A 14,456-nucleotide genomic window follows, 5' to 3' on the forward strand; every position below is an offset into this window, starting at 1 on the left:
TTCCCTCTGAAAAAAGGCTAGAAACAGGAACTTGATCACTCTGCTTAAGCAGTTTTTCCCTGTATGCAAAACAAACAAACTGTCAAGAATTATCCTTTTTATTCAGCATTTTAGTTACGGCACATAAGCAGTATATCAAATAATAATATTAACAAAAGAACGGAAAATGTGTTTTTGCCTCTCTTGGGGGGCAGCAGCTGCAGAGGCTAATAAATGACTAGAGTAGGACACAACCCTCATTTCCGCTTCCCATTTAAAAGCCTCCAGTTGGGTGGCCACATCCTGAAACTGATAAAGGAAGATGCCCTTAAGGTGTCCATGTGGCCTCATTTACAGAAGACAGTCTGATGGGCTGTCTGGGTCCAAGCCCAGTTTAAAAATAAAGGAATCATAAACTGGAGAAGCAGTTGAAATTGCCCATCAACAGCTGGGTCAACGTCTTCCCTGATATGATGAAATGGATATAAATTTTATTTAAATTATCACCATTATTTCTAAATGTGCACCTATATGTTTAAATTGGCATGTGGAAGTTTAATGTACGTACATCTGTGTCCTCTTTTTTTGTCCACCCTAGATGCTCTACTCACACATTTCTATGGGGCAGATCTGAAGCCCGCGACAGATGCAATGGAAGCGGAGCTGTTGGTTTAAACCCAAATCTGGCCAATCACGTATGAAGTAGGGGTGTGGAAGTCTTATTTTTAATAGCAAATGGGTCTGAAGTGAAGGCAGTGGATCATCTTCCTGCCTGCCACTTACTTCCCCATTCGCCAGTGACAGCAGGGCTAAGCCAAAAAGAAAAGTCCTGGGGGGTGACAGGTGAGGGAATTAGCACACACACACACACAAACACCTGTGTACCCGCTCTTGATTTGGGGGCAGATCCAGCTTTACACGAAAGGGGTCTGCCTTTGTCCTGTCTAGTTTGGTCCTTATTTGCCTGTCTCTGGTCTCACCAAAATTGCTGTAGTAGATAGGTAGCCGTGTTGGTCTGCCATAGTCAAAATAAAAAATTCCTTCCAGTAGCACCTTAAAGACCAACTAAGTTAGTTCTTGGTATGAGCTTTCGTGTGCATGCACACTTCTTCAGATACACACGTGTATCTGAAGAAGTGTGCATGCACACGAAAGCTCATACCAAGAACTAACTTAGTTGGTCTTTAAGGTGCTACTGGAAGGAATTTTTTATTTCAAAATTGCTGTGTTTGATTGGAAATAGGAAGTGTCGGATATCCCTTTGCAAAGCCAGGATCCCATTGGTTCATAAGGGGCCATGTACTATTTAGTCCTTGGCTATTTAGAGCATTATGGGTCAGTACCTGCACCTTGAATTGTGCCACTGGTGTTCTTTTTTAAACTGGCAAGATAGTAGGCAACTTAACAGTCTTGCTGTTTGGAATTAATGTTTCTGAACAGTCTTCAAAGGCAGCCCCACATCTAAAGCGTTGCAGTAGTCTACCTGGGTTTCATCAGGGCATGGATATCTCTGGCCTAATCTGCTCCTTCTAGAAAAGACCACAGCTGGTGAACGACTTGGAGCTGCTTACATGGCAATTAAGCAGGACATTTGGGTGTTAATGGCTATAGTCAAGTCTAAAAGCACCAAGATATGAACCCAATACATCGAAGGGCATTTTAAAATTTCTTTAACTTACATACCACTTTGTTTCAACAGAAATCTTGAAGGAGGTTACTTATCTCAACAAATATCAGTATTTCAAAACAAATATGATACAAATGCCACATTCACTATTACTGCTAATAGTGATGAAGATAATAATACTCACATTTTAAGTAGTATAATTGAGCAATTTCAAAGCAATATACAGTGGTGCCCCGCAAGACGAATGCCTCGCAAGACAAAAAACCCGCTAGACGAAAGGGTTTTCCGTTTTTCGATGCGCTTCGCAGGACGAATTTCCCTATGGGCTTGCTTCGCAAGACGAAAATGTCTTGCGAGTCTTGAGTTTTTTTCGCTTCCCTCCCCCTTTTTTCTAAGCCGCTAAGCCGCTAATAGCCTTTTAGCTGCTAAGCCGCTAAGCCGCTAAGCCTTTAATAGCCGCTAAACCGCTAATAGCGCTAATCCGCTAATCCGCTAATAGGGTTGCTTCGCAAGACGAAAAAACCGCTAGACGAAGAGACTCACGGAACGGATTAATTTTGTCTTGCGAGGCACCACTGTAAATAAAAAACCACAAAAGCAAACTGTATACAACATATCACAAGATAGCATCAAAATGCAACATAATTACACTATATATCGGGAGGAAACCTCATGTCTTACCAAAAAACCCACTCCTTAATACACAATAATACAATCAAGGAACCCTGCCACCATACCCAATTTCTCAACAGTCACAATCTCCTTGCACCCATCACAGCACTCCATTCACGTCAGTAAAACACTCAAGCATTCAACAGCCCATAATCATATACCGAAAGATAAGTCCACTGAATAAGAACAATCCAGTAAGTGGAGAAAAACAGGAGGAAGAACATCAGTTTCTACCGCGCCTCTCACCTGGGGCAACACACACATTCTCTCCCCACCTCTCACCTGGAGAGATTAAGATGTTTTTCACCAACAGATTCCCACCATATGGGATGTCAGGCACAGCTACCAACACATCTGATGTCCACCACATCGCAGGGAGCATTCCAGTCAGTCAAATGCAAATAAAGCAATCTTCCTTAAGGATCAGCAATGCTCTAACATCAAATCGAAAAGGGCAAAGTGTGAGCTTCTGTGGATTTTCACTGATGCTGCCATGGGCTGAGCTGGCCATGTGAAAGCCACCCATTGCCAAGTACTGACTTGAGTGGAGATGACCTTTCTGTATGCCATCAACAGCTGCAGGTGATCTGACCTTGTTAGTAGCAGAGGAAAATCCAACATGCTGGATCCCAATTTCCTCTTCCACCTTACTGCTAACCAACAACAATGTAGTGAGTTTGATGGGCCTTATCCAACCCTTACCAATCCCAAAGCCTTGCCAGAGCTTCTGCTGCCACACCTGGATTTGATGTCATGGTGCTTTCCCATTGCAAGCAAACTAATATTCCACCATAAAGGTACGCCTACAATTCTACTTTGCCTTCCAAAGTAACTACATTTTGGATCTTTGGAAAAATAATCTTATATCAATACAGATATAAAACTGAAAATTTTAACATGCAACTCATCAAAACAACCTGAATTGCCTTTAAAAAGAAGATTGCAACCAATTAACTGACCAGCTAGGCACATTAGTTAGAAATGAGCAACCACTTATTGCTTAATTTCCCTGTCATCTCTGCCATTCAGGTGCTGTGTATCAGTTCATAAACATTTACTTACTTTATTTCCAGAGCACCTGGCACTTTCCAAACCATCACACCAATTGCAGGAGAGTGATTCACTGCCACAAGCACCACTCCGTACTGATGCTGAAAGCGGACATGGTCCCAAGTGAGTTCACCTTCCATTTGCACTGCAACACTTCTCAGTCAGCAGGCCACCAACGTTGAGTACGTTCCGACGTTACAAAAGCTGCACAGAGCAACGGAGGCTCTCAGCTCTTTAGCAACATCTCTAAACAGTAGCACTGCAATTGCAAATAGGGCAGCTGTACATTGGTGTGCAGGCAGGTGGTTGAGTTCGCCCTGTGAAAATCAAGAGCTCCATGGGCATTGCGAAGACAGATGGGATCACCACAAGAGGCCTGTCATTTGGAAGCAAGCAGCTGAGAAAGAGAAGCCTACAGAGAATGGGTGCCAAGCTAGGCCGGGAGTAGCTACAATCTCATAGAACTCTCTTCTATTGTGTTTCGCTCCTAGCAATTGATCATGTGCGCTTGGTATATGAATTTACTGTGAATTTAGATCTGCAGGACTCAGCCACCTGCCTACATCTCTTCACAGTTTTCAGAGGGATGGCATCACTCACTTACTTTAACAACATATTGACAATTAGATAGATAAGAGGATATATTTAAATGTCTTTCATTAGACTTGCCTAATGCTCTGCATTGTTTTGGTGAGGATAGTCCTCAAAGATCACCTTCATATTCCACAGCAACAAACAAATGCTCTGATGACTGACACACACACACTCAAAGAAAATACACCTTGCCTAACATTTTAAAAACATTTGGGATGCCTAAAGTTGGCACACCATCTGTGGGCGAGTGGCTGACCTCCAGCCCTCACCTCCTACACATGGGCTAGATTGGCAGAGCTTCTACATGTGACTCTGACCTCAGAGTGAGTCTATAAACTTAGTGCTCTAAAATAGTCCATTCCTAAAGAAATGGAAGGAACACACCATGTGGACCACAGAGTCGGGTGCATAAAAGAAGGCGTATCACACTACACACGGGTCTTATTATCTGAACACAATGCGTTGTTTGTTAGGCAAGTGTTTGTATAATGAGTCAACGATTTACATTGATTCCTATGGGGAAATTTCTCATGCATTCCTGACCATGGAATTTTGACCCCCAAATTGGGGGGGGGGGCAATCCAGGAAAACCCTTTGAAACTTTGCAAAAGGCAAACAAGGAAGGAAAAACTGCTCTCTTATTTGTCCGATCTCTCTCCCTCCCTCCCACCCTGCTCCCCACCATGTTTTCTGGCAAAATGGCTGTTGCGAACCAGCAAAACAAAAAAAAAAAAGCTTTCTTAAAGCTGCTTATTTGTTTACAGTGCTACACACAGGTCTGGCTGTTTGGATATCTGAATCTGTATACAGCAAGGTTTGGGTACTAATTCCTCATGTTTGGATAAGTGAATTCTTGTTTAATAAGCAAGTTTGGATAGTGGGACCTGCATGTACACTGGTCCAATGGCCCTCTACCAGTATTAATAGTAAAGGTGGTGGTGGTGGTTTTATTATTTTCATGCCGCTCATCTGACTGGGTTTCCCCAGCCACTCTGGGTGGCTTCCAACAAAATACTCAAACATTAAAAACTCAGACATTAAAAACCTCCCTGTACAGGGCTGACAGATGTTTACTTCCTTGACATCTGCTGGTAGGGCGTTCCACAGGGCAGGCGCCACTACCAAGAAGGCCCTCTGCATGGCTCCCTGTAACCTCACTTCCCACAAAGAGGGAACTGCCAGAAGGCCCTCAGAGCTGGATCTCAGTGCCCGGGCAGAACGACAAGGGTCTTTGTTGTTCTACTTCCTGGTAGTGGTGCTATTTAATTTGATGGGGTTGAGGGGCTGATCTGAAAGATCAACTTGCCTAGCTTCCAGCTCAAAATTTGGGGGCAAACCTTGGAGTGGAGGCAAAAATTTGGAAATACTTTATAAGGAATTCCCAAAATTGCAATCTCCTTTCCCCTGCTTTTCTTTCTTTAACCAAGCTGCCACCCAAAGTCTTAGTTTCCGTAGAGTTCCTTTTGATAGTTATCATTTCTCCTCCACAATGCCCCTGGATAGCGATGGCCAAATCTGTCAATTTCTGTTTCTTATTTTTCTAATCTTCAGTTTAGTTCAGTTCTCCGTTTGTGATTTATTTATTTTTTTAATTAGTCCGCCAGCACTTATTTTCATGACTCTAGTATATGCATTTTTGTACTTGCAAAGTTTAGAGATGTGCTTAATTTCAAAAGATTGTTGTGTTTCGGTCCACATATTGTTGTGGATTGTATGATAGGGTTGCCATATTTCAATAAGTAAAAACTAGGGCATCCGAAAATTGTTGAACTTTATTTTTTTAGAAAGACCCCCTAAATTGATCCAAGACAAGGCGTAGCAAACATCAGTTCTGCCTTTGAAATCCTGGTAATGTCCAGAAAACTCCAGACGTATGGCAGCCCTCAAGTATAAATTTGGTAGGTTTGCCTTTAAGTGTGAACTAAATCAACATTCTGCCCCATCCCTTCCTTTGGGGCAGTGCTCTTACATGACACAGAGTTATTTCAAGGGGGATATGGGGCTAGGCTAGCAGGAGATAGCTGGTAAAAATAAGCTTGAAAAAAAGTTTGAAAACAGGAAAAAGAGGGGGGGAATTGCCAGTCAGCTCCCCCCCCTAAAAACTTTCACAAGTTTCCTGCCCATGAACAATTGCCAAAATAAAACTGAAGGCATGTAAAGCATAAAATATTCGGAATTTGTACCAGAAGATTTGGTTTGTTATGATATTTATTTTATTTATTTCACAACATTTATTTGTCACTTGATTGTTAATAAAAAAAAAAACCTTAAAGGTTTACAAAAATAAAAAAAATGAAATTATCAGCAAAAATGATTAAAAACAACTTTTTGAAGCATTCAAAAAATAAAATAAAATCAACACTAGGCTAAAAACATTCTACATTTCTGGATGGACTTGCCTAAACAAATATGCCTTTAGCAGGCACCAAAAAGAGTGCAGTTAAGGCGCCTGCCTGATTTCAGATTTAATTTACTTTTGTATGGGTAATTAAAACATCCATCAATCATAAGTTAAGCGTAGGAGACATAAGCACTGGAAAACCAGATTCCCTCATGGAGGTGTGTTACAATGTTTTCATAAACAAGTTTTAGTATTAATACTTCTATGATTAAATACTTTTACATAGGTAGAATCAGGAGGTGTTAGAGGCTAGGAAGTTAAAGAGAAATTGTTTCTTTTTTCTATGTGTATTTCGTATTTTAAAATTGTCATTATTTGTATGTCTTTATTTTAGGCATAGATTCCAAAGAGAATTGTCTCATCCACATCACTAAGACCGAATCCAGGATGGTATGCAACTCATCACCCAATCACAGCACACCTCCAAAAGAAAGTGAAAATAACTCAAGTAAAAGAGTATGTAGCTTGGGGACAAAGCTTTCTGGCTTTGTGTCATGCATACTTAAAGAGTTCACAAGGTGGGTGTTGAAGATGGGAAAGAAGGAGAAAGAGCACCTTTCACACAAAGCTCCATCTGGTATGCAGGCTGAGACCCTACCTGCCCGCCGACTGTCTCACCAGAGTGGTACATGCTCTAGTTATCTCCCGCTTGGACTACTGCAGTGCACTCTACGTGGGGCTACCTTTGAAGATGACTCAGAAACTACAACTAATCCAGAATGCGGCTGCCAGTCTGGTAACTGGGAGTGGTTGCTGGGACCATATAACACCAATCTTGAGAGACCTACAGTGGCTCCCAGTACATTTCTGGGCACAAATCCAAGTGTTGGTGCTGACCTTTAAAGTCCTAAACGGCCTCAGATCTTTCTGCCTGAAGGATCGTCTCCACCAATGTCGTTCAGCCCAGACACTGAGGTTCAGCTTCAAGGGCCTTCTGGTGGTTCCCTTACTGTGAGAAGTGAGGTTACAGGGAACCAGGCAGAGAGCCTTCTGGGTAGTGGTGCCTGCCCTGTGGAATGCGCTCCCAGCAGATGTCAAGGAGATAAGTAACTATATAACCTTTAGAATACATCTGAAGGCAGCCCTGTATAGGGAAGTTTTTAATGTTTCATTATGGTTTTGTATATGCTGGGAGCCACCCAGAGTGGCTGGGACAACCCAGTCAAATGGGCAGGGTACAATTAGTAGTAGTAGTAGTAGTAATAGTAGTACAGACCAACCTCACAACACACATAGGAACAAGAGCACATCACTCACACTTTTCTTCCTAGAACCCTAGCAGGTACGTCGCCTTGAGACACAAATGACCCAACCCAACCCAACCCTACTCCGCTTCAGCAACGGGGGGGGGGGTGTTACCAGGAAAGAGCACCACAGAGACAGGTAAGCAAGGAGAGGGAAGATAACATCCTAGAAAGTATAGCTGCTGAAATTGCCTCCCATATCTCCTCACCCCACGCTCTTTCCCATTTGTGAACATATATTGTCTGAATGCTTGTCTATTGTTCTGGGAGGTGGAGAAGATAGAAAGAGAGATAGATATTTGAGAATTAAAGTGAAGTATGCCTCCTGTTTCAACCCAGGTATCAAAAGTTAAGGAAACCCAAAGTTAATCTACCAGCAAAAATGTGTGCTTGGGGGAAAGTCTGCCTCATTTGAGGAGATGGGATGAGATGGCTGTCAGATGTCCTTCAGCATCACATATGAATCTGAGCTGCTCAAGACATTGTGCTGCTTAAAGGGCAGGAAAAGATTCTCCACAACTGCCACCACCCTACGCTGGGACATAAGATAGACTGTGTGTTGTACACAGCAGTCGCTGCTGCTCCCTGACTCACTTGCATCAATCTGCCAGATAACATTGCTGGCCCTGAAATCAGCTGAGCTGGGATGCTATAAAGAAACTGGCAACATGGTAGCCCGGGATGCAAGAAGCCAAGTTCATACCACTATCCAACTACAAAGCTCACTGGTGGCCTTGTGTCAAGCTTGCCACACAAGTCTGTTGTGAATTAAACGCCCATATTGGTCACTCTAGAGAAAGGGTGAGTCTGGCCCGTAGTTTTTGCGATTCTTTTCTTTTTGGAAGCATAAATGTCCCACTTGTGTTTGCATTCTCTTCCGAGCTGCTAAATTTATCCGCTAGAGTTCCTTCCAACTTGAATGTGACAAGCTTGCTCGGGGCTGTCTGACTGCAAAGTTCAGAGGGATGAGAAGAGGCAGGCAGGCAGGCAGGCAGGCAGGCAGGCAGGCAGGCAGGCAGGCAAAGATCTTGATGCTATAAAGGCAGCGTAGCCCACGCAAAGACTTGATCCTAACTGAGGTGGGCATCCAGTTAGAGCAGATATGGGGGGAATTCTTTAGACAGCCTTCCCTTTTGGCAAGCACATGGGCAGGGGGCAGGGGCAAAAAGGTGCGTAGAGCAATGAATGAAAACTTTACTTCTGCACAGCAGGCTCATTCCCCACCACACACACACACATACACACACAACCCTCTCTATCCTGCAGCCAGGCAAGCAAGAGTCCTTATCAGTTCAAGGACATATTCCAACCACACTCAACGAGGGTGTTAAGTAAAAGGCAGATACTTGGCGTGGGTTGTATATACATAAGAATTTAACTTTAACCATAGGCATGATCTAGCCAAAATTAAGCACTTTGGACTGTAATCATATGCACATACAGACCCGAGAGGTAAGACACATTGTGAACACAACGGGCCTTGCATCTGAGTCAAATTGCACAGGATTGTGCTGTTTGGGTTCCAGTCTTATGTGCACACTCTTGAGAGTAAGTCCCACTTTAGTTTAAAGGTGCTTACTTTTTGAGTAAACACAGAGGGCATCAGACAGTACATATCCTTGGTTTTAATAGGAGAATTAGGCACAGGCTTAACTCCCCATTCCCTGAAATCAGTGGAGTGTGCTGAAAGCCATGACCCATGGCTACCTCAACAGCCCAAAAATAGAAACTCCAAAATAATGCAATTATAAACATGTCACTTTAGTCATCCTAATACATCATGTTTGAAGGAGCATGATTTATCTAGACCATCTAGTCTTTGATGCATAACCCCTATTTACAGTGTAACCCATACTCAGAAGTAAGTCCTACTGTTTTCGATGGAGTTTATTCTTAGGTAAGTGTGTATAGGATTGTTGCCTTAGTATTCAGTTCAAGATCACACACACAATATTAATCCTCAGATTCCTACATGAGAAAGAAACTGTCAATTCCATGCAGCTCCAACAATTCCCGCCCCCCCCCAAAGCACATGTTCTGATGTTCAAGTGACTCCCACAGAAGGCATTATTTTTAATAACTGTAGAATGCAGCGTGTAAGACAGCAGAAAGACCATGACAAAAGTTCTTGCATGCCACCGAGAACCTTTAAGCTCTCCATCTAGCCTGAAGCTCCCGTGCTATTTACATCAACATCAATCCACAGAAGCAAAGAATAAGCACAACACAATCAGCAGCTGGCCATTAGATATAGGAGAAGGCATAAAAGTGAATTTGTTCTTCATAAATAGGCCACTCGGATTGCAAACTAAAATTAAGTCAGCAAGATAGCTTGCTTTGTTAAGGTTTGCAGAGATTTGCATAGTGGAGTTCAGTCAGATGTAAAATTTCAAAAGAACAGCCTGATTAATTCACCCTAGGAGTCTAACTACTGTACAGTGGGGTTGATAAGGGAAAAGAAAGGAGGAAGGAGGAAGGACCTGTGGCTCTGAGCAATTTTGTTCCCCCTCTCCATCAAAAAGACAGAGTGGGACAAAGTGGTCTTAGGTTTAAAGAGCCCAGTCCACCTTAGAGGGCTTGATATGAGGCATGGCTCAGTTCTGGACCCTTTTGTCAATGCTCTTGGAGTACTGAAATGATTGCCAAGATCAACGTTCATCTGAGCTTGTGCAGAGTGTATTCCAGCACTTCAGTAACCACAACCAGCCTCCAGGTCTTTGGGATCAGGTGCAAGCAGAAGGCATGTTTTCCACACTAACCTCTTTTTAGAAATGAGCCACTGTTTACAGCAGGGACCTAGGAGAATGGATGTGATTTGTGTGTGTCTTCTCTTTCCATTTCCAGTTCCGCTTCATTTCTGTTTACGTGGTATGAGGGCAATTTCAGGAAAGATCTGGTTTGCTGTGCCAGTGACCATGGGTTTACAGAAGCTTGGTTAGCTACTTAAAACTCACAAGTAAGGAAAAACAAAGAAACTCCACACACACACACACACACACACACACACACACACAGACAGCTTCTGTGCTCCTGAGCTTGTAGGAAGGAAATGCAGCAAGCAAGTTGACAATATGTAATCCCAAAAACACAGGCTTTCCTGAGATAAGGGCTGCCAACGAAACAAAAGTTCTGCATACCTCTTGCCAAAGCAATGCCCAAAACATTACAAAAGCGCGATGCTTCAGGGCAAGGCACCTTTCCTGAATAAAAGGAAGTCAACAAAGCGGCAGGAGGGACAGAGCAAAGCAAAAGTTACAGGAGGGTAGAAGCATCTTCCAAGAGGCATCTTGGACAAGCCCCCCTCATCCCCCCCCCGTTTCCTACTTGAGACAAAAAGATAAGCGAAGAAGAAGAAACACCCACACAAAGGGGCTCACCAATTGTGAAGCTATAGCCATCAATGCTGAAGGTGGCACTCCGGCATTTTTTAAATCCTTCTTTTCTGTTGCTTGCCTCTGTCATGATGATCTTGCTGGTGAGTGTTCTAGGCAGCAAGAACAGCAGCAGCAGCAGCAGCAGCAGCAATTCTCCCCTTGTGGGATGAGAGCTTTTCTAAGCAGGCAATTAGTTGCCCTTGAATCTCTCCCTTCGGCAGCACTCACCACTGACTTCACACATCTCTGAATGCACAATGCTGGATCCAAGAGAGAGAGAGACATGCCCAGCAGTAATTCTCCACCCCCTAAGAATGTCACAGCAGCATGTTACTGACATACCTACTCAAGAGGTTTTAACCACTAGTTAGAGACGCTGGGATCTGAAATCCAGCAGCAATTAGTGTAACACCGCTGAGCCAAACAAATCAACTGTGCATGTCGCAGAAATGTGGAGGAGCTCTAGGCACAACAGTATGGAACATTCAGCGCTGCTGGGATAGAAGCAGATTGTGGGAATCAGAGCCTCTATAAGCCTCAATCCAAGGGATCTTTGAAGATTTGCAGCCTAATCGGCTCCTGACTGTACCTTGGCAAGGAGTTTCTAGACCCCCCTGGACCCAAAGTGGTATAAACAAGTTCTCTTCACTTGCCTAAAGGTCTCCATATGAAGTTTCTGAATGTATGTGTTAAAGGAAAGTAGTTAAAAATGGTAACTTCCCTCCCCACCCCACTGTTGCCATGTGCCCAAGCCTGTGATTTTTTGGGATCACAGGATCTTCATGACATGGTAAGCAGATCCAGACAGTGAGAAGGCTCCTTTATTTCCATCCTAGGCATGCCTTTCCCTATCTTCAATTCAAATCCTTAAAAGGTCTAAGAGTGTCGGGACCATAGCCGTCAACTTTCAGATTTGAAAATAAGGGATTGCAGCCTCAAAATTAAGGGATCAGCAGCCTCACCTGCCCTGGGGACAGTCTACGGGATATCTAACAATCTGGGATAGCAGTGGGAAGCAGTGGGGAAAAGGGAAGGTTGACAGCTATGGTCAGGACCTGCAGTCCAGATACAGAGGCTGTGGAGCTGACCTCCTTAGGACCAGAGCACCCCCACTGAACCAGAGACACCCCCCCCCCAGGACTGAGATGTGAAAGGTGCCCATACCTGGACCAGATACTGCAGCCCATGGGTTGACCATCACACTCATCTCTAAGGACATCACATTCTACAGATCTTGTGAGCCAATGCAGGCATCTTGTTTGGCATACATTCATAGAGGGATAGAGTACTAGGTTCCAGGAGGAGTGGGACATGAGAAGGGGTCTGGATGTGAAGGTCTAAAATGCTTCAGCCTTGACCCAGACATTACTGGGAGGAAGTGTCATATTAGGAGCTCTCCTTGGTGCTGTAATGACTGGTCTGCCTTGCTGCACTGACCCCATTATGACCCGTGGGACCAGAACAGAAGACCTCATGTTCTGAATTTAACCTTAGTCACCCTTAACCACTCCTTCACAAGGAAAAGAGCTGTGAAATACGATTACAACCCCAAAGATTGCCCTGGTTTCATTACCCAAGATACCTGCTAGGCTTTTGAGCCATTCCAATTAATATGAGCATCCTGCCCAGCCCATTTCATGAGGAGGTAACTCAGTGACCTTTTCATCCTACACTCTTTAGTAGGGTGGTTCTCCTTCATGTTCACATTGCCCACTTCAGCTATAGAAAAAATCTGCCCTCCACATCCAAATCTTGCCTTTGGGTTTCTTGTGAGAGTTTATTGAGGTCTTGCACATAGGAGATTGCTAAGAGACAATTCGGGGGGGGGGGGAGAAAGGACTGCATAATGGGACAGTAGGGAATGATTTGGGCCACGCAAATGTTGCAGGGTCTCCCCAAATAAGGGTTTTTGAAGCACCTTGAGTTGAGATTGCAAGGAAGGCAATAGTGACAACCCAGCCAAGAGTTACGGTACAATTTTCTGCACCCGCTACAGCTTCTAAACGTGTTACCCACAATTCTCCGTCTTAAATTATAAGGGCAGCCTGGCACCTTATAGAAAAAAACCTTTCTCTATAAATAAAGCACTATCTGAGCCTTGTCATTAAACACGTGCCCCTCAATTCACCCATCTGTAAACCTGCAGTAACTTCAGCACAGTGGGTGTTCTACAACATTAAGTATCTTTTGAAAGATGCAAAGAATGAGGCTGTTTTAAAGTGCTGCTCTTGCTATCCTTCTCTGGTTGTTGTTGTTTTTTTCCCCAAGTCGTTTTCTAGGTCACCTAAACAGTGAATTTACCACTTCATAAAAAAAGAAGCCATGAAACAAACTCTCCTCAGAATATGCAAAGTACAGAATAGTCTAAACTTGATTTCATGCTGGTTGCTGGTTGCATTTACCGTATTTTTCGCTCTATAAGACGCACCAGACCACAAGACGCACCTAGTTTTTGGAGGAGGAAAACAAGAAAAAAAATATTCTGAATCTCAGAAGCCAGAATAACAAGAGGGATCGCTGTGCAGTGAAATCCTTCTGCGATAGCAGAATAGCAGTGCAGCCTGCATTCGCTCCATAAGATGCACACACATTTCCCCTTACTTTTTAGGAGAGAAAAAGTGAGTCTTATAGAGCAAAAAATACGGTAGTTATTTTCTGCTGAATCCGAACAACGTCTCTCCCTTCCCCTAGCAGGCTCAGGTCCCGCAGCTCCAAAACAAATTCACTTTCCTTATCTCAGTGCTTTCTCTCAGGACACATTCTTTAAACTGCGCTCTTCAATCTTAGGCAATTTCACTGCTAAATGCCCCGTGGCTGCCCTTTAGCATCACACAATGCTTCATGTGGACTGTTCACTAAACATGTTTGGATCCTTTGAGATGCAAGACAATGTAGCAGTTTAATAAATGCAAGGTGTAATCATGTTGCCTATCAACAGTGCACTAAATTCATGCAGAAATTTAATTGCCCAAGATGAAGGAGGCTGTTTTAATTGAATTTACAGAGGGAGGAGGATGTGTTAGAGCAAAAGAGTTAATGCTGAAAGAAGAGGCCTACTGGATCAGACCAAAAATCTATGTCGATCAGCATGCTGTTTCCTGCAGTGGCCAACCAGGGAAGTCCAGGGGGACACAAGCACAATAGTGCTCCCCTAGGGAGACACTAGGGTCCAATTGTTGGTGGGATCGATTCCTGGGCGTGAAAGAGAAACACCAAGAACCGTGTTTGTGTGACCTTGGTGAGAGACAAGAGTTGCTGGGGAATGGTGAGCTGGTGAGATCATGGGCACCATTCATAGGCACATAACACAGGAGGCATGGCAGGTGGTAGCATGATCTGTGTGCTGGATGGGGGCTTTTTCTTCAAGGTTCTGAGATTTGAGAATGCATGTGTTAGAGTCAGGATGTGTCTGCGTATTGGAAGCAGGGGAAGGTATGTACTACTAGACTTTTAGAAGGCATCTGAAGGCAGCCCTGTTTAGGGAAGCTTTTAATGTTTAATAGATTATTGTATTT

The 14,456-nt window shown here is 43.6% G+C and overlaps 1 protein-coding gene across 4 annotated transcripts in view; it reads right to left on the minus strand.

Annotated features, from left to right (window-relative positions):
- The window catches only part of PDE1C (phosphodiesterase 1C), a 336,024-nt gene that overhangs the window by 258,416 nt on the left and 63,152 nt on the right, over positions 1-14,456 (minus strand). The window contains exon 1 of one of the 4 annotated variants that reach the window (XR_014517663.1): positions 10,945-11,304. The exons of 2 other annotated variants lie outside the window; for them this stretch is intronic. Coding sequence is in view for 1 of the 2 variants with exons in the window: in XM_083468113.1 (XP_083324239.1) it covers positions 10,945-11,029 (85 nt within the window). In the remaining variant the exon portion in view is untranslated. Of the gene's footprint in view, positions 1-10,944; positions 11,325-14,456 lie in introns of those variants that run through there. One more of the 4 variants, XM_083468113.1, reaches the window with a different exon arrangement.

The sequence above is a fragment of the Podarcis liolepis genome, assembly GCF_965112155.1.
Source record: "Podarcis liolepis genome assembly, chromosome: 12".
Lineage (NCBI taxonomy): Eukaryota > Metazoa > Chordata > Lepidosauria > Squamata > Lacertidae > Podarcis > Podarcis liolepis.